We start from the raw sequence: 20,902 nt of genomic DNA, 5'->3' as shown, positions 1-20,902 counted from the left end.
TATAGTGAAATTGTATTTTAAAACCAGGCAATGTATTGATGCTTTTATTGAATGGAGTAATTTAATATAGAAATATTTCAGTCTGACATTTCATCATCAAATAACAGTAAACACAATACACATTTCCCATAAGATTATTCTGAGAGCCAAGTATTTACCATTTGCTTATTCTAAAGGTAGCATTGTAGTAACTACTCTTCAAGTAAGACAGTGTTTTAAGATGACCTTTTTAACATAAAGTAAAAAGTCAGAAATTTCACAAAATAATCGAGTTGACTTTCTACGTCCAATTAATATTTTAAAGATTTGCATTCCATTTTACAATTCACGGACTGTTCTACTTTCTAGTCATTGGGAAAGCTAAACCGGCAATCTTACCTTTCTGACAGTATCTTAAAATTATTTACTCTTAAACTTATTCACTTAGAATGACAAAAATATGTAAACAGTTAAAGCTTTCTATTCCATTTACCTGTAAGTTAGTCCAGCATTGCTGAATTTTTCAGATTCATCTCAAAGCACTGGAATTTGCAAATGATAAACAGATTTCAAAAGTACTGTAATGTTAAAACTAAAATATTTATTGTAAATTAAGAGCTTTCTATTTAAATACACCTGATAATACAGTAAAATTGTTGAATTGGTTTTACGGAAAAAATCTAAGTATAGATAACATTTTACTTAGTCCTGTGTACAAACTAAGAAAAGGTAGTTGCTTGCTCCTCTTATAACTTATTTTATACTATTTATATTTTTGGAAATGGGCAAACACTTAGGTGCTGTTGTTCAGCATCTGCTTCTTTCTTGATAGCCTTCATTGAAAGTTTGTTAGCAAGTGCCAGTTAGTGCTGAATGAGAACTGTGGCTTAGTTGTTTTTCTAACATAATGCTTTGGGGATTTTTATCTTAACTATTCATAGAATCATAGAACAGCTTGGGTTGAAAGTGACCTGAAAGATCATCAAGTTCCAACCTCCCTGCTCCAGGCAGGGTTGCTGGCATACCAAATCAGATTGCCCAAGGCCCCATCCAACCTGGCCAGGGACAGGGCATCCACAACCTCTCTGGGCCTGTTCCGGCACCTCACCACTCTCTCAGTAAAAAAACTTCCCCTGATATCTAATCTAAATCTCCTTTCCTTTAGTTTAAAACCATTCCTCTTTATCCTAACTATTGTATGATGTTCCACACCACTGCTTCATGTATCTTTCTGCATCTTTTTTCTTCACAAATTCCACTGTTACTATATATTCTCTATTTCTTTTCTTTTTCTCTCCTGTTTCTTCTGTTGTTTTTGTTTTTTGTTGCTGCTTAAATATCCCAAAAGCACATTCCGTGAAAAGGATTCTTGTTAGAAGCAGAACCTGGAAGTAGATGGAGGTGGTTCTTTCTTCAGAGTTTGAATACTGGAAGTTTTAGGGCTCATCCTTCCTGTAAACATTTCTGTTGCATATGGGACTTGACAGGGAAGACTAAGAAGCTGAGTGTATGCTACTTGTTTTCTGAACAGTTGCCCTCTTTTTTTTTACTCATCCAGTTGGTAGGTGACTGTAAAGAAAATTACCACTGCATGTTTCTCTGTAACTCAGTTTTAGGCATGCTGAAGCATAAATTCACTAGCTATGCAAACACAAACTTAAGAACTGTAATAAAGTGTGTGCATAAAATGAGTTTTTTTGCTGTCACATTTGATTCAGTTGCTATTACTTTGTTTAGTTTTACTGTTAAATTAATCTCTATTTGTAAGCAAAAGCATTCATTCCTATTCAGCATTCATTTTTACTGCAGGCAGGTTTGTTGTCTGTGACAGGTCCTGCATCATACCCAATGACTAGGCAGTCTGCCTGTCACACTTACCTCTGGTAAGAGGTTGTTTTGCTGGTAAAAATTCCCCACTGAGAGCTTTATGCTTTCACATGCCAATTGCTGTACTTTGTGAAGTGCTATATTGACATGGAGTTCACTTCTTCAGGTGGGTCAGGGCAAGGAGATGGCTACCTGCTCCCAGGAACTGTGTGTACATCAGAACCAGAACTTTCAGAGGAACCCTGAAATGTATTTTTTTAAATGGCAGAGTATGTGAGTGGTGTGGGTTTTGCTTATTCCTTCCTTGAAAACTAGGACAAGGAACTACTGAAGTAGCTCTTACTAAAATCTCTGAATTTTGGTGGTTGCTTCTATTTCTTTCGATGTGCATTTGGTTGGTGTTGTAGGCTTGAGGATTAGATGAGCAATCTGTATAATACTGAGCCAGAAGAGCTTAAGGTTCCTGATGTGTTTGTGAAAGCAAAAGGAGAAATATTATGGTTGTACTTTCTTCTTCAATTCAAAAATTTTGCTCATCTTTATGTATTTGTCTTCCAAGCCTCAAGAACCTTTGCAAGTTGAAGTTGTTACCTTTGATAAAAATCAGACAGTGCATTATTATTTATGAAAACTAAATTATTAAGCTATGTCTGTAGGCTGGGATTTCACAGCAACTAAACAATGGTTCAAGTTCATACTGGTCATTTGAAAAGAAGATTCTTTTTAATTTTAGCTTATTTAAATCTCCTAGCCTCTTGCATGTGGAATACCTCGTATCCTGTTTTATAAACATACATCATCTTATACAGGCATTCATCTTTGTTACTTGGGTGAAGAAAACATATTTGGTTCTGTATTTAATTTTGTTAGCAATGGTGATATCAATTCTAATTGCTCAAGAGAAGAGTATTTTGTATATTAGTTTCATGCACTCTCTTTAGATGCCTAAGATTTTGTCACTCTGTCTAGTCCCTAGCTGTCAAATGCCATGTCTTACAGCCCTTTTGTTTCACTTATTGAGTTCAATTTTGAAAGCATTTGAAGAATTTTGGTCCTATTGCCCTATCTGGGAGACTGACCTGCTTTGGGTGCACTAGCAGTGAACAATTACACTGCTTCTCCTCTCGGCTCTCTTATGCTGCAAATGCAGAATTCCCCTCATCTTTCCTATGGCTAGCTGTTCATTTCCCTGGACATTGCAGTAGCCTTGATCTGCATGTGGCACTTACAGTACTTCTTTCTTGAATGCCCTGACTACAGATTCCAGGTGGGGACTGTGTAAGCTTTTAAGCAAATGCTATATTGTTGAATTTTCCTGAAAATATCTCTTCCAGCTCTTCATAGGATTATTTTGTATTTTCCCTAGCTGTGTCGCTTTGCTTCCCTTTAACGATCAAGTGTTACACAGATCGATTCCTTCTTCCTGTGGGGAATGCAAATGGAAATAACATTTCTTTATAGTGGTCCATATTTCTATGTATATGTTCGAAAAGTACTGTAGCCATCCTTCTGGCATGTTACTGTTAAATTGCAGACAATGTATAAAAGTCAGAATAGTTATCTGCAGTATAAATGTAGATAACTGGAACACTCGTTAAAAGTGTTTGGTTTGATTTCTGGGTCTTTACTATTTAAAACAACAAACATTCTGTGATTGGTCACGGCTGCCAGACACATTGCTATCAGCAAGTCATGTTTTCCTTTACCACATCTGCTGTTGTATTAAATTTTGTTTATTATGTATTTACACGGTAGCAACCAAAATATAGCATTTCATTTGGGTGTTGGTTTTCTAAAAATTGAAATGCAATTTCAAAATTTCAATATTTCTAATGGAAATATTATACAGTCTCCCAACTCCTGCAAGGTACGTTGCAGATGCACAGTTGTACTTAAATGCCCATGGAAAAAGTTTACAAATCTATCAGATTGTATCCATCCTTATTTACAGGCATGGGACAGACTCTTGTGCAAAGTAAGGTGAGATAAAACCAATCCGCTTACTTTACCGACAGTGATATGTTAATGACAGACGTTACTTCACAGTACAGCACAAGAAAGTGTAGTGGTTCCTCCATTATTTCTTTCATTTCAGAAAGTCAAGTCACTTCAGTCTAAGTATGTATTTTTTAAAAAAGACTCACTCAGTACCACAAAGCTCTTTAATTCAGATTTCCATAAATTTGCGCAGCACTAAATACTGACAGTGTTATGAAAATGAGAGCAAATAAGTACATTGAAGTGGAAACATTACTTAAGCAAATAGAAGCTGTTCTGTACTGTTCTATACCATTTCTATCATTTCATATGTGGCCTGACTTGTTAATTAAAGAATGGTTCTAAATTGCCCATAGGTAATCAAGAAATTACAAATGAATCTTGAATCATTATAATTCCAGCGGCACTAGGAAAAATAACACTTTTAATCTCCCGAATTTACTGTTATTCTGCTGTTGCCATAGTGAAATCAGGTAGGACAGGCAAAGCTGTACTCTCTTCTCTTTGAACTTCACTAAAATAATGCTTAGTCTATTGGTATGACTTTAGAAATAGCTTTTAAAAAATGTTAAATGGGGATTTAGCAGTTGTGGAAAGGGAGAGAGATGCAGGTCTCTAAGTCATATTTACCCCATGGCAAAACATACGGTATTGGTGTGCGAATGCAAGATCTCTTTTCCAAGGAGAGAGGCTTCAGAAAAGAAACATATGTCTATGTCCATTTATACATCTTGCTGCCAGATACTTCCTAGTGGGGGCTTTTATGGGGAGGGAGGGAGTATGGTGTAGCTGTTTTGGTGGTGGTTTTTATTGGGTAGCTGTATTTTCTAACTATAGTAGTGCTAATAATAATACTATCAGTACCATACTATTTCAAGTGATAATTGGTCAGTATGCCAGTTAGCAACCTAGTGGAAATAACTTTGTCAGTAAAGAAATTTCACGTGGTACAGGCTTGGTGCTGAGAAACTCCAAACCCCACTGTCGATTCATCTGTTCAGGAAGATGATGCCAGGCTTACTGAGTCCATTCGTATCTGCTTATAGTTATGTGTACTGGTCTGTTGAACACAGGCCAAGTCAATTCAGTTGTTTAAAAGTAGTAGAAATGCTACTTTATAAAGAATACTGCGCCTTGAAGTTGCGGTAAGAGATTTTTCAGATCTCTGGTAAAAGTTAGGGGTCGATATGGAGAGATCCTAGAAGTAGAAGGAAAGCTACAGTTGAAATTGCCTAAATGCTCACTGACTGTCTACTTTAACGAGATATTATGGTTGTTCTCCCTTTTCACTTATCTGTTGACTACTTTTCTGGGGACAGGGGTTGCCTCATAGCTAACAGCAGTCCAGCTTAACCAGACAGGAAAACTCCCTCTGTTGTAAGAGCACTATAAAGTGAGGGAGCAAACAGGGAAAGTAGCTTAAGTGTCTTTTATTGTCAATATTGGGCATCCATTACTCAGTTCAAGTTGAAGGTGTCAGTCCTATCTTCAGCATGCACGGTGATTGGTGATCAGGTTGGACCAGATGGAAACCTTATGTCAGCATCTCTTTTAATGCTGCATTGTGGCTGTCTGTGACAAATGGGTATGTGAGAGAAGCAGCTTTCTCAGAAGGTTCCTGTAAGAAAATGGCAACAATGGAATTTAGGATCCATGTTTAACCTCTGTCCTGCATTGTGTTTTGAATGCTTTGACATCACAATCAAATGCATGGAGAGAACAACAGAAAATAAGCACTTTAAAAAGGAAACAAGTAACCAAAAAAAATTATCAACATTTTTGATTGGCAAGGGAGAGGGAAATGTCTGCCCACAGTAGATAAAATTTTATCATTTAATGTACTTACTCTGAGCTTTTAGGCAATGTAAGAACTGGAAGGAAAAAAAAAGGTAACTGTGTCCTGGTGGAAGTTAGCCAAATCTCAGAGTGGCTGGTAATGTTGATTGATGTTCAGCTGTTCTTGGTGCTCCTAGCTGCTGATTTGCAGTCTCAACTTACTTTGGAGGGAAAAGCTGTATTTCATTACTTTTCTTCTTGTTGCTTTTCTATTAGTTTTGCTTTTGTCTTAATGGGAGGACTAGCAGCTCAATCATTCATATTTGTTCTATTTATCTCATTTAAAGAGAATGCTAGTGCAATCTTTGATGCCCTTAAATGACTGCCAACCAATAATTTTCCTTAATATAATATACTTAAAGTAAAACAAAAGGTGTAAGATAAATAGTTATGGTGAAAATATTATTCTGTACTAGAAGTTTCCAATGCTTAATGGATTTTTTTGTGCATGTGTGTTTTCAATAAATGTTAAAAATATGTAATAGTTACCAAATACCTAAACCAGCAATTACTGAGAAAAACTCTTGTATTGCATGTAACATTAATATTGCAACATTTCACATAAGTTTTATGTATTTCTTACCCACCAATGCCATTAAACTCTATTTTCAATACGACCATTTTTACAATATCTTCCAATTGACTAGTGCCGGTGTTTATATTATACTAACCCTTGGGGGGGAAAAATGTAGTCAGTCATTTTGTTTTGAACTTGTCTAAAAGGATTTTGCCATATTTAACACAATGACCTTGTGGCTATTGGGATTCACACCATCTTTGGGAACAGCTAACATACGAATGTCATATACAGAGTAAGTGACTTGACACAAGATCAATCTAGTAATTGCATGGCAAAGATAAATAGAACACAGGAATAGAGTCCAACTTGTTTTCCACTATTTTCAGCACATGACTTTGAGGGAAAATATTCATACTAATGTGATTGTGTTGCAGACTCCTGGCTGAATTCTCATTAGACATAGATAGTAGTATGTCATTGGCTATCTTGACAAATCTATTACTTTTAAGCCTGCACAAGTGATAGTATTTTCCTTGGATTCTTTCTCTCCCTCCTTCTGATCTCCTTTACATGGTAACTTGCATTAGTGTATCTTTCTTGTGAACAGAATTTGCTATTTTAATGTTGAGTTAAAAATGGTCATTGTGTAGTAAGCCAAGTTGAAATGAAATTGTTATTAGTGTTGGTATATACTAAGAAAAAATAAGTAACTTGTACATAAATCTAAACAACAGTGTGAATTTCTCAGAAGGTGCACATAGTGCTGTGTTTAGCTGGCAGATACGTATGGTGTGTGTGTATGTCTTTATATATATATATAGTCTATGTATAAAGAGAAAGAAGACAAAAAAGCTGCTCCTTGTGGGAAGGACAGGAGGCCTTCTTTGCACATCCCCGCTTATGCACCATTTTGAGCTAATAATGACTGTCATAATTCTGCGAAAAGCCTTATGTCCTGAAGTCTCTGGAATATTCTCCATCTAAATCCTTGTGAAATTTTTTTTATAGTTTTGTTTTCTGGAGAGGGACTGGATATTTTGCAGGTTATTCAAGATGCTACATGAGACTTAACTTAGGATACATTTTTACTAACAATTAAGTTATTTGCAAATACAAATTGGGGCAGAGCCAACTGGGGTTGTACGTACACTGAGTTTAATGTACCAACTTGGATACAAGCTGAAGGGTCTCAGGCATTAAAAGTGATAAATTCATAAGGAAGAGGGTTGACACCAGGCACAATTAAAGTTTGCCAGCAGATTCCAAAGATGCTAAAGAATATCTTCTGCATTGGAAGAGGTCCTTTTGGGTGGACATGAGGTACTATAATAATGGGAAGCAGATATAGTATTTTCTTTTTCATCTGTTCCCTGCTTAATACAAGTAGGTGACTTATACTTTCAGAGGCAGTAAATTTAAGTACAGCATCACACAAAATATTTTTGCCTGTCAATTATGCATAATGGAGTGTTTGGCAGTTAAACTGCTAAACAACATTGTGTGAAGATAGTGTGATTTACTATCCATTCTTGGACTAATTCTCTGATCTGGGAAGCTGGACGCACAAACAACTTATCCTGCATTTGTTAATTCATCCATTACACACAATATAAAACAAACAATGTATATTTTTATTGTATATTATTGTCTAATAATTTTTTTGCAATATCTTGAGAACTTTAATACTGGTTCCAGGATATATATTCAACAAGTGCTAAACACAGGTATATAGTGCGTTCATTTATCAACACTTTTGCTATCAAAATTTGCTGAACTACTTTTAAAATTAGTTTGTTCCCATTTTACAGTAATTATAAAACAAATAAATTGCTGTGAGAGCACTTGCATGTCCCCTCTTAAGTGCACTTTTGGCATGTCCTATCACTCTGGCTAGCATTGTCACAGATAAAGCAGCTGCACAAAGAGAGAGGATTTCTGCAGCCTCTGAGGCACTCACAGATTATTCAGGTATCATCCTGCACTGGCCGTAAGATGGCCTGTTACTTCCAGCCCTGAAAATAAACAACTATTAATCACCTAGTGGCAACATGAGTTGACCAGCACTTACGGCTGCCTGGACCTCAATCTAACTCTACTCAAAAGCTTTTCTCATGTTTTCTGTCACCCAGCATAAGAGGTAGTTTGCAGCCAAACATTCCTTTGAGAGGGCTGCTATGAATCTAACAAAATATTTGAAATAACCTCAGTCACTCCTCTCAGCTTTGATCTGGAGCTTCAAATGCGTAGAGTCAAGCAACTGCAACCTTGCATCGACAGTGTCTGGAGAGTGAACTAGTGGGGATAAGGTGTTTTTTGGTGGGTTTTTTTTTTTTCAGGGAAACTGAGTTAACAAGCAAGTACCTCAGAAAATGCCATCTTTTGGCCTGGGTTTAATCAGGAAGTGTTGTTTACAAAGACAATATATGGAACAGTTCTGTAATGCAAACAGTCTCCTTTTCTCAAAGTATGCTGTGCAATAATTTTGCCCTGTCTTAACTGGTGTATACAAGTAGCACTACTTAAATAGAAGTAGAATGGAAAGATTCTGCTGCTTGAAGCATGAACACAATAACTCACTTGTAGAAGAATGGTAAAATAGGGTGCTAACCTTGAATGAAAGTTTCTTGCAAAAGACAAATATGTAGATGCAACAGTTGGTATAGAATATTGGATTTCCTCCATCAGAAAGGAATTTATTAAATTTCTGAGGAAAACGTAGAAATGCTTCTCATATTGTTCATTTCAGAATGCAATTATTCTTTCACTTACTTCTACCCATCATCCAGGGTGCCTTACATCACTCTGTCCTGTATTGAGAAGGTTATGCAATGTAAGATCCTTATATTTTAGAGAAACTTGGATTTATCTTCAAGTAGGTAAGGTAAATAAGTAAGGTAGCTGGAACATTGTTTATTTGCTCTAACTTCTTTCAGGTGGATAGTGAACTAACTTCTCAGAAAGCTAAAATGCACTGTTTTCCAAAAGGCATACCCAGGTGATCTCCATTAATGCTAGAGAAAACTTTGACCACAATTTCTTTGGCACTGTAAGGATTAACAGTTTCCTTCCAAAATGTTAATGTGAGTAGCATGTTAATGTTCACTACAACAGTCTAATCCCACAATTAAGACGTATGGAGTACCTTACAATCTCTTCATATTGCAAGACCTTACTGACTGGTGAGCTTCTGCCTGATTTTTGAAGATGCGAGTCTGAAAAAGATGTTTTATCTTAAGTATACGCAGCCATTTTCAGAGATGCTCATCTCACAGTCTAACAAACAACGAAACAATGAGTTTCAATATGAGTTAGGATATAAACCAACAAAATTCGAAAAATTCAAAGTTCAGTCAAAGCTTAAGCCAGTATGTGTTTTCTTTCTCATTCAGCACATTAGTCTTCACTTAGAAAGCCTTGATCCTTGTAAATCAGTGTAACCTCAATGTTATTTAATCATAGCTTTTAAAAGTTAATTTCCATAAGAACTATATTTAAAAAAAAAAACTGACTTGTCATTGAGGATTATAAAAATCCTTTATTTGCCTGGAGAACAGTACTCAGATCTGAATGAATAAGAGTAAGTGAATAATGTGTTTCGACAGTTTGTTTATTAAAAATGTATCATGTAGATAAAAGTTACACTTACAATATTTTAATGACAGTGCTTTGCATGGGTTTTGGTGCTTTCTATTAATATGTGTTTAAAAGTTGTGATATGCAAAATTCTAAAATATTTTAAGCAGTCTGCTATATCCGCATAAATATCACTTGATTTGTTTTTATTCCTCCAAATGCCAAGAACAATTAATTCATACTATAAGGCTGATGAAATACACCTCTTTGATGCCTTAACAGCCTCACTGCAGAGAGAAAAAGACTCCATACTGGCTTACTCTAGTTTACACTTTAAAAAAAAAAAAAAAAAACCCTCAAAACTTAATTGTGTCCAAGAGAGGTGTGACTATAGAGGCAGAGTCCTGATATTGGTTTCTGTCTGCCTTTTTTGATAGCTCCAGCATTCCAAATCAACTGAGTATCACATCAATATCTGGCAGTCAAGGAAATGCCTGCCTTTCTCAGCCCAAAAGAAATTTTCATTTTTGAGTCAAAACCTGCTTGAAACTAGAAGTCTCATAAAATATTAATAGACTTTATTTTTTTTTTCCTTGTCTTCAGTAAAAATAAGACTTCACCCAATTGCTCTGGTAACATCAAAGCTTAAAGCAGATTAGGTTTTACTTGCTTAATTTTACCTTAAGTAGAATAAACTGGATGCCTGGATCCTTGAGACATAATACTCTGCTAACTTCCATGTGGGGTTTGACATATTGCTTGCTAGAGCTATGGACAAGTTTCCTATTATTATTAAAAGTATGTGATCAGAACTTGTTAAATCTTCTCATGAGCCGCATTTGACAGCAAGTATATTTTTGTACAGACGCTACTGTAGGTAGACAATGTTAAGTACCCTAGGAGAGCTTGGGACCAACAATATTGTTGCATTCTGAGGTTACAGATTAAGGATCAGATTTTTAAAGAAAAAAATATTCAGTTACTTGATTTTTTTGAAGCTTTAAGGTTTTTTTTTTTTGACCCAATTTGGTAAAGTTAAAGAAACAAAGATCTGTGTAATACCTTGAAGGCATGTTTTATTTAAATCATAGTGTGTGTTGCTGGCTCACAAAATTGTGAGGAGGATTTTAAAAAGTGAAGAGGATAATAATAAAAAAAACCATAGTTATCTTTGAGTTGCATTCAGAGATTTTTAAGATGCGCTTCCTTTTTGCACAAGTACCTTTATCTGATTTTGAAACTATAAATGAAGAGCAGTAAGAATACTTTATTACAAATTATTCTGAACTAAGCTTGTGGTAGCTGTTTAAATGGAAAAATTCTTGCTGATGAAAGTCAGTTTCTGAGCAGTGGCTATTAAATGTTTGCCAAGATATATCATGCTGTGTCATCAGCAGTAGTAAAGTGGTCTAGACATAAGGAAGTTGGCTGACTGATGCCAATTGACCTTACTTGAAAATGTGGTTTGCAGTTGTTGCCTACTAGCCTAGCTCTGCCAATATCCAGTTCCCTCCACTGACACGAATGAGACTTCTACAAGTACCCTAAACTAAAGCTTGAGTCTTCAAACTTACAGTATCTAGTAGTTTTTAATTATTACATCTATAGAGTTTATTAGTACTACTAGTAAAACCAGTTTACTCAAAACTGTGATTCTCAAGAACCACATTAAGTTGACTTAGAATTGAATCATTTATTTGTGAATCATTATAATTTTCTTTTTCTGGGAGATAAGTAGTGATATGAAAGTTGTAATGCTCAATACTTAAAAAGTGAAACAAAGAAATAAAGCCAGCTTTATTGGTCCCTCACATGGAAACAGTGAGGGACCAAAATGCAGTCCTTCAAAGATACGTTCAGATGTGACCTTCATAATTAAAATCACCAATCAAGTATACTGCTATGCTTTTGTGTAACAAGTACTCAGCTGAATCTGTTTGATGAAATGTTTGCTTAAATACATGTGTATTAGAAATAATTCATATAACAGCATTTAATTACAAGGGTCTCTTGGAAATAAAATTATTTACATTATGCTGAGATGTATAGACTAATCTATAACAAAAAGAATAAATAAAGAGAACATTTATTTTAAAACAACTGCAAGATGTTTTACATTTCTGGTCAATACTGAGCAGTATGTTGAAAATGCATTTTTCATAAAACTACATGCAAGGACTTTTGATGGTGAAAAAATTAACTACCAACAGCCAAATCCTTAGAAGCTCGTATGGACCCCATACAGACATTCCAGAAGAAAAGACTTTACTAGAAAGTAGTTTTTCTTGAAGAGAAGTGGAATATGTGCAAGTCTACAAGGCCACTTCAATAAATAAATATGTTGTCTTTTCCTGCGCAAAACTGGTTCAGCTGGAGGGCAAGTTAAAGCCAGGTTGTTTTTACTTATTTTTTTTGGTCCTCCTTTTCTTCTTGGCTCATACGAAGATATGGGGTTTTTTAAGAATAACAACCATTTGGCTCTTTGTGCTCCAAACTTATTTTGGGTTATCTGAATTTTACATTCCTGGCTTTTCATCATTTCTCTGTGAAACTCTTTCTTTCCAAGAATAAAGGACAGTGTCCCAGGATTATCAGTGCACAAATCTATACTCTTAGCTATAAGTTTCTTTCAAAATCAGTGTAATTAAACCAGTACAAAAGATTCTCTGAACACTCTGGAATTAGTGCAAGGCTGATTTATTTAGAGTAACATGATCGGATATGTTTTATCTAAAGTACTGAGCTTGTAGTTGTATTCAAGCTATATTTTAGTATCTCCTGCATCTAACTTAAATCCTTCAGTTTATTCTTTGAGAAGCACAGTCTCCTGCCCTTAGACTAAGTTTAATCTTCTGTATCAAGCCTAAATTAGGCTATGGTTCCCTGGCAGCCTAAACTAATCCATGCGCTTTTGTGATCCTCCTTTTTTCTTGACATACCATGGGCTCAGAAGTCTCTATGCCTCCTCCCTTTTGGCACTTCTGGCACTCTGACCTTGCGCTGAAGTGCATCAAGCTTTGCTTTGGTTGCCTTGGACTCACAGCTTCTAATGTAAAAACTAGACAATGACTGAAACAATTTCTATAATGGTAGCTAAGTATTTATTAATTGATTAAGTGATGCAACGTGTGTGGACAAATCTTACTTGCTATGTGTATTATATTCTGAAGGATGCCTGCCTTTGTACTACTTGTTGATTCTATTCTTAATGCACAAAATATGGAATTAACCAAACCTCAATTACTTTGATCTCTTTTCAGCTGAAAGAAAAGCTGATGTAGTTCTAAAAGCAGTAGCTTCCCCAGAATAGGTAGGACTACAGTTTTATTCAATTTTTAGCCATGTTCCTTTGCCCCTAAACTTTTCGGGATAAGAACTAAAGACAGAGGAAGGGAGTCAAAACACAACTTACGTATAGGTAGGATATTATACAAGTTATCTGAGCAAGAGCGAAATCCATAGGAGTCTATAGTTAGTTACATATATTATAAGCTTGCTTTTTCATTTTAAGGTTAAACCTTCTTCAAACAGCACATATTCTCCATGAAAGGAGATAACCTGGTCTATATCGTGTATAGCAGTAATGTGGTGTTAGAACCATTTGGTATGTTCAAAGTTTTTTTTTCTCCTCTTCGCTACTAAATGCGTTGCCTTTCCATAGCAGTACGAAGTATTGCTGTCACTTCCGTTTATTTTCTTTGTAATCAGAAGTTAGTCACCAATTTGTTAAATGCAGATATAAATTTTCAGCTTTGCTCTACAATTTACGACACTGAGTTTTCATTCTTCATGGTGTCATAGGAGCACTTAGGAAAGGAATCAAACTGAAAAGAATAGTTCTTACTTCTAGGTTAAGCTTCCATACCTCACCCCCTTACACAAAAAGGTTAAGTGTCTTTTCAAATTAAGGCAGCAGTAATTAACCAGTGGCATTGTTTCTGATTTGCCAACTCTGGGTGTTAATGAGAGGGAAATTAGCACTTTAGCAGCAGGAGTTCCTGGTCGGCAGAGGCAAATGCTTAATGTGACAACAAGTTAATTTTGGTCTTAAGTACTCCACTTAAGTGTTTTTAAACAAAAGTATGGGAAGTTTCTTGTGTGATAGCACATATGGCTATAACAGAAGGTATGATACAATACAGTGGAAAGCTTAGTGTGCAACTTAGGTAACACAGGGTAAATACTGACACAGACAAAAGTAGGACTGATGTATTTTTTCATGCTGAAGATGTAGTTGCTCTTGCAGCTAGCAATATGAGGCTGTTCCTGTATGTAAAGTTTACAATCAAATTTGGCGTTTTTCAACAGTTTTTTCAGCAAATGGTATTCCTGAAAATCTGATTTTCTGTAATGATGAGATGATAGACAATCTTTTTTGAGGAGTCTCAAAATGTTAATTTAAGTAAAAAATTGTGAGTTAATATATAGCAAATGCTTTTTGTGGTGTGACCAAGGGATTCAGAAGGCCACACAGAGCAAAATGAGCTTGGGCTCATCAAGTTTTTTATCTGGCACACACTACTAATGAGTAAGTACTCACTTACATACCTGCACAAAGTATTGCAGTAGAAATGTAAGGCCTGCTTGGAGATTTTAGCTTTTAAAACAACTCTGGTTGGTACATAAGTGCATCTCCACGTGCCCTTTGCTCCTTGCTACAGGTAGGACCTCACTTGTTCTGGTGAGGTCCCACTTGAACCTCGAAGTGGGAATGGAGAGAAATCCTCAGGCAGTGGATGCAGAGGCTTTTGGCCAACCAGAGAAAACTTAGTAATCATCCTTTTGCGTTACTTTTTTTTTTGTCTGTGCTTGATTCAATACTAAGCATGCTGGAGTACACTAGATAGCGTGACTGGATTTGTCACCATTTTTGCCTTTCCAGTTTCAATTGGCATCTTTTAGTTGCAGAAATCGTGTTTGTCAGTGTGGCTTCAGCTATGCGGCAGGGTAATTTACTTTGCCACTGAACTGCAGCCACTTCTAAGTTGGAGAGCAGTAGCCATAAACCAAAATGTTGCAACACTATGCAGCAGTTTTAGGTAAAAGACTACCATATCTAATTGAAATGGCAGGAGGAAGCCACAGGGGTTTCTTCTTCCTTTGATGCCTGTTCCATTACATGAGCACATCAAATAGAGTTTTCCCTCCACTGTTGAACAAACCATCCTAATGAAGCCAGTCTGCCACTACCCACATCTCTGAGTGCATGGGTTGTCTGCTGAATGGACATTTAGGTTACTGTTCATCCCCCCCAGCACATTTTTATTATATTTATCAAAAACTAGCTGCCATATTGGTTGAGTACTAAGCACAGCTCTGAGTATAAACCATTACATGACATTCTATTGAACTTTTTCTTGTACAGACGGTATCTAACAGCTCATCCTGCTCTGTTGTTTTTGGCAAGTTCACTGCAGCATATAATAAATCAGGGAAAGGAAAAGCTTTTTGGCCTAATGTTGTACAGACTGCTGTAATGCTAGACTACAGAAAGCAGTTCTGTTTTTAGACATCCTTTTACTAACCCAACATTCATAATTTATGATTTCACTGTAAAATTCCTGCAACACTACACCAAAAGTAGTGCTGCCCTTTAATTAAGTGCTCTCAGTAGGAAAAACGTGAAACTGATGTGCAAAACATATCGCAGTACACAGTGATTGATAGTGATTACTTCTTTATGAACCCAGCCTGAAGGTCTGAACTTCCTGATGGGTAAAATAGTCCACAGGGCTACTTCCTGAGATTGCCTGGTGGGGATCAGTCAGAGCCAGTAATATTGGAGGAATTCCTCAGGCACATTTCAGACATTACAGCAGAAACTTTCTGCTTCTTTATGAATTCTGTTTTACACTAATAATTACCTGAGTAGTAATTCATTGTAGAAATTCTATTTTAAGGATTCATTGTTGATCTTCATGGTATTGTAAGTTGTGTGAATGGGGATTTGCATCAACCCCTATGTATTTTTAATGCATGTATGTCCAAAACTGAAAAACCTGAGTCCATGGCAAGAGAAACTTCTTTTAGATCGAAGTTACTAAATGTTATTTAATACTTAAGATACAAGTCTGTTTTTACTGATTTGGGCAGAGTATGCAAGAAAAACAAACTATTGTAGATTGAGTCTCTAAATATCATTTGTATTCATGGAATCTGGCATTAATGATATATATATCAATTCAACATTGATTAAAATTTGAAAACTAAATGGAGGTCAAATACTGTCTCCAATTCTGTAGTGCTATTAATAGAAGATTTACTTGTGTTGGAATTGCAGAGGTGAGGAATTGAAGTTCAGCTTACACAATCACATAAATTCTTTTTGCTTGATAGATTTGGCCCTGGATTAGTCATCTACTGGTATGGATTTATTGAAGAGCTGGACTGCCATCGTGAACGTGGCATCCTGCTAAAAGACTGCTTTCCTACTGACATTGTGACTCTGCGACACAGCATGGCTCAGCACTGATGGTGGGAGGAAGAGGTAAATCCGGAAGCAATTTTACTTTCCTGCAGTGTAAACTAATAGCAGCATCTGCCCTGAACTTCAGTTGAACTCCTGCTGCCCATGCTTATGCTACTGCCTCTTTACACAAATATATCAAGAGTTTCTGTTTTGCTTCAGACCTCTGTTGTGATCAGCCAAAAAAGACAGACACAACCCACTCATTATCAGCATTTCTGTTTCTGTCAAACAGCTAGTTTCTAGATACTCGTAATCTTTCTTCCTTCCGGATGGCGGCTTCTAGCAATTTAAACAAAGAAAAAAACGCAGAGGCTGAGAGGTGCAACTTCCAGTACTTATTTCTGTTACAGTCACTTTTTAAAACACAGGACTTCTTTAAGGTTTCACTCACAAGTTTTTTTGATATTAGTGATCTAGCTGAAACACCTGCACTAATGTGGAAAATTGGTAAACGCTGTTATTCTGGGGCTTAAAACAAATACAGTGCATAGCACGTAGAGCCTAACTGGTAAAAGAGGATCATATAATTTCTGGCTGTAACAGTAGATGGCCACGTTTTGAGACAATAGTTGGTGTATGTGTTTCACTGCTGTCTGATTGCTTTTACAAAAAATAAAAAAGCAATAGAATCTCAAGTTAACTGTTTAAAAAAAAAAATTAGAGTTAGGTGGCTTTTAGGGAGTGGAGGTGAAAAGCGAAGATTAATCTCAAGTATATTAGCCTGCGAGCTGTGTAGCATGTATTAATTTCTTTTTTATAAAAGTTGAATGATTCCAAAATAACTTCTGCTTTGTCTTCCTACCCCTCTCTCCCCTCCAGGAATCCATACCTTGTAGTTTTTGTCTTAATTGGCTTTAAGCAAGGAATCTGTTCATAACCCCTGTAGGTACTGCAACATGCAATTTTCTGGCATGCTGAAGTCTAAAAGAACAACATACGGAGGCTCTCTACATGGCTTATTTCTGAAGATTATCTTCCTGGAGTTGAAGAAGGGGAGTGAAAAAAAGATAAAACAGCACTGGACAGATAAAGCATACAAATAGGTGTAAGTTTCCTGAGTACTTGTGTATTCTTGTAAAAGCATCATTTTCCTCCTGCTGGAACCACCAAGATTGGAGGTACGGTGAGGTGGGTGTTAGCCCTCCTTCAAGTCCTGGAGGGTTCAAACTCATTCTCTCTGTATGCTCACCACCACTCAGGCGGCAGTGTTTAGTCTCAGTTTTCCTCTCTGAGTTGGAGATTTCTTAATGAAAAAAAGTTAATGGTGCTTGACACTATTTATTACTCTTTTCTTTACTAACAGACATTCAAGAAAGGACAAAGTATTTTTAGAGTCAAACAAAAGTTTGGATGTATGCTCACCATGTTCAGATTTTCACAGAAGTTAGGCAGAGGTACAGATCTGTCCTGGAATTAGAGGTGTGATAGCAGTCCCCTTAAAGCACAAGTTGATAACCTCTTCCATAAGAAAAGGGTCTTTAAGCACAGTGATGTTTTATTTGTCGTCTTTTTTCAGTTGAAGTGATAGTTCGTGAATCTGTATGATTTCAAAAATGACATGCAAACTATTTGCGGTCTTACTTTGAGTTAAAAGAAAAATATTACTACTATTCAGTTTTTTTTCAGATGCATATGCAGTATTTTTATTTTGAACTTTAAGTTCTCACTTCAAAACTTTTTGGTAAGCATTAGAAAGGAGTTTTATCATTTTGACAAGTCTTTCATTGTCAGGAGTAAAATGCCTCTAGCCTTAGTGCTTGTCCCTTGTTGCAGAGATGCACGAGTATAGCTCTGCTATAGTGAGTTGCTGGTGCGTAGAGATAATTTTCTTAGTTTTGAATGTGTAGTAGTGAAAAGATTTACTTTAAAAAATATTCAAACACCTGCAACTCTTTTATATTCAACCACTTGTGGTACTGTGCTTAGCTTATTCTATGTGAAGATGCATAAAGCTGGAGAGATAAAGATACAGAGAAGCAGTCGGTGAAGTGTACCTGTTGGATGTTGCTGCATTTAAGGTGTTGCTGCCCCTGGGACTTTTAACTGTGGTTTAGGTTAGTGGAGTGTGCAAAATCAAGAAGATAATTAATTCTTTTTTAAGAACTGAACATTATTATAGTAAGAAAACTTAGGAGTAATGGATGTCTATATGAAATAGGTTTTAAGGGCAAACTGGATTTGTTTTAGCTAGTGCATATGCTTTGTGTTGCATGAAATCATTTAAATCAGCTCTTACATGGTGCACTAATGCTGTTGGTTTTTTTTAATAAATTAAATTTTTCAGCACAGATGTTGAAAATTCTGCTCAACCTCCATCAAAGCTTTGCTTTATTTGTTTTTACATTAACCAAATTTATGTGGGGACACATAAATAAATCAGGTTAGCCTTGTATTTGTTTATTTATTCCTTTACCTAATGCTGTGACATAACAGGTTGGAAAGCAGTACAGCTGTCTTTAATCAAAGTTCCAACCTAATCTATGTATATATCACCCCCTTTAAGAATCTATCTATTAGAATGAAAATGAAATAAAACACAAAAGAAATACATGCTGTACTAATTTAATCACATGCAACCAAGCAAGCTTTGCCACCACAAAAAAATTATGCTGCATTGCTGCTTATAATGGTTAAAAAAAAAAGACATTATAAGAATTAAAACTGCCTTGTTATCTCTACCTGTATCTTGCAAGAAAACCTCCTTTGTATATTTCCTGTCTATCAGATGTAAACATCAACTTTTAATATTAAAGAGAGTACTGTTTCTCTGGGAGTTGTTTGGTTTTTGTTCTGTTTGTTAAACATTGCTGTAGTCATTAGAACTCTAACATTAAAGTCAAATCCAGTTTTATGGAGTATTCTGTGGAGTGTGCTAAGGAATTATGCCATGCCAGAAAACAGAAGCATGCATAAAACTGAATGATGTTCTCACTGGTGTATATAGACTTGCCAAGCATCTGCTCTTCCAAAAGGCTCTGTGACTGTGTTTGTAGCTTTAGAAATTGGTGCAACTGTGTTGAACATGGAACTAAAGTTTCCTCATATAGGAGTAACAGCATAATTGTTGCAGGACACATTGAGTGTACAACAGTGCAAACTAAAAAGAAAACATGTTTAGCATTCCCATATTCTGGGAGATCATTATTAGCACGAGTTTAATAATCTCTCCCTAGAACCAGATCCAAGCTAAACAAAACTTCTTGATCATAAGCTGAAGAAAAAGGACCAAATACCTTCCTCTGCTTACCTCACTAATTTTTTTTTAATCAAAATAATAGTATCAATAGTTCAGAAGTAATTTTTATCCTATTCTGTTGTATTTTCTCATTAAAAAAAACTCACTCTTTCCTAGAACTTGCTTTCAGTTTTTTTCCACCATGTTTTGAATCTTCTCTACCATGGAGACTATTAGAGAAGACTATCCATGGCTCTTACCCTTTCCCTTTAATTCCTGCTCTTTTGATTTTCCATCTTATTTAACAGTTTCTCATTCACTTCTTTAGTATCCTTCCATTTGCCCTCATTTCCCCTTTGAAGAATCTATGTTTTCTATTGCCTGTTTCTGCAACTACATCTGAGGAGTGCTGTTTCCAGTTCTGCATGTGGTCAGTCTCACCCACCATCTCAAGTAATTTTGGATTGACCCTAACTTAAATAGCAGCTTTAGGTACCAGGCAAAGTGTCTCACATGTCCCTCTATCACACTGTGTTGTAATGCAGAAGCAGTGTAACATTGCTCTTCATTCTCTTAGTGCACAGTATAGGTCATTTTCACAGGTTGGAGATGTAGAGAGAGCCCTAGAGCAGTTTAATCATTCCGGTTTCTAGTGTAGAGTTGCACAAAGGGCTGTCAGCAGTGCATCTGTACTAGAAAATAGACATAGCCTATACAATATATATTTAGTTGTAACGTTAAAGCCACTGCTTTTCTGCAAGTTCATGCAGAGCTTGAGCAGCACTTCTGCAAGAAGGTCTAAGGAAGCAAAATGTTTAGCTCCCCTTCTCTACCAAAATCTCCTTGGCTCAGAAGGGAAAACATGGCTAGCTCCCTGTTTTCAAACCACAGTTGTTTGGCAAAATCTTGTACATCATACAGGTTGCTCTCATTTACCAGAGCTGCTTATTACTACTCCAGGGTGAAGGAAAAAAAAATGGAATTAAACTCAATTCTTCCTTTTACTTAAGCTGAAGTAGTCTATTTAACTTGCTTCTAACAGCATCCTCTGCAGTTAGCTGGTGAATGGTAAGCAAGAACAGGTTGTTACAGAAACGCGCTCATTATTTCAGACATGAGGTTATGTTAAGACCTATGCTGCTCGAGTATTAATGTAAAATGGAATAGAAGAGCTGCCTCCCTGCAAAAACAAAAGGAAGTTACACCTATCATGTTATTCTAAGTCACAGAGGGCCATTTGTTGCAGATTTGCAGGTTATTCAGAAATAACTGTTTTATTACGTTGACAAAAGAAGAAACCTCAAGGGCTTGCTCTTTACAGTTGTGTGATAGGAACTTAAAGTGAGCCTGCTGAAAAATGAGCTAGCTAACAATGGGAGCTTGGCAGCAACCTCACCATTTATAGAGAAACCTTCTATCTAGTACAATCTGTATAACATAGACCTTGCTTAGGTTAGGGAAAGGTCACAACTTACACAAAGTTTGGATAGTCTAAATGCGTTACTCAAAACTAACTCTCCTGTGT

General features: G+C 36.2%; 1 protein-coding gene and 1 long non-coding RNA gene across 10 annotated transcripts in view; one reads left to right on the top strand and one right to left on the bottom strand.

The window, feature by feature from the left end:
• Positions 1 to 18,975, top strand: part of C6H15orf41 (chromosome 6 C15orf41 homolog) — a 117,500-nt gene extending 98,525 nt beyond the window's left edge. For 2 of the 4 annotated variants that reach the window (XM_021403253.1, XM_021403255.1), the window contains 2 exons: positions 16,070 to 16,220; positions 17,089 to 18,975. In XM_021403253.1, coding sequence (XP_021258928.1) covers positions 16,070 to 16,205 — 136 coding nt within the window. In that variant the 3' untranslated portion in view covers positions 16,206 to 16,220; positions 17,089 to 18,975. Of the gene's footprint in view, positions 1 to 16,069; positions 16,221 to 17,021 lie in introns of those variants that run through there. The other 2 variants (XM_021403254.1, XM_021403263.1) reach the window with 2 other exon arrangements.
• LOC110401785 overlaps positions 32 to 20,902 on the bottom strand; it is a 62,628-nt gene continuing 41,757 nt past the window's right edge. For 4 of the 6 annotated variants that reach the window (XR_002440601.1, XR_002440599.1, XR_002440598.1 and 1 more), the window contains one exon: positions 32 to 5,422. This is a non-coding gene — a long non-coding RNA (uncharacterized LOC110401785). Of the gene's footprint in view, positions 9,373 to 20,902 lie in introns of all 6 variants that reach the window. The other 2 variants (XR_002440603.1, XR_002440600.1) reach the window with 2 other exon arrangements.

Source organism: Numida meleagris, chromosome 6 (assembly GCF_002078875.1).
Source record: "Numida meleagris isolate 19003 breed g44 Domestic line chromosome 6, NumMel1.0, whole genome shotgun sequence".
Classification (NCBI taxonomy): Eukaryota; Metazoa; Chordata; class Aves; order Galliformes; family Numididae; genus Numida; species Numida meleagris.
The sequence above is the reverse complement of the archived record's forward strand: the minus strand, read 5'-3'. Positions and strand labels throughout refer to the sequence as shown.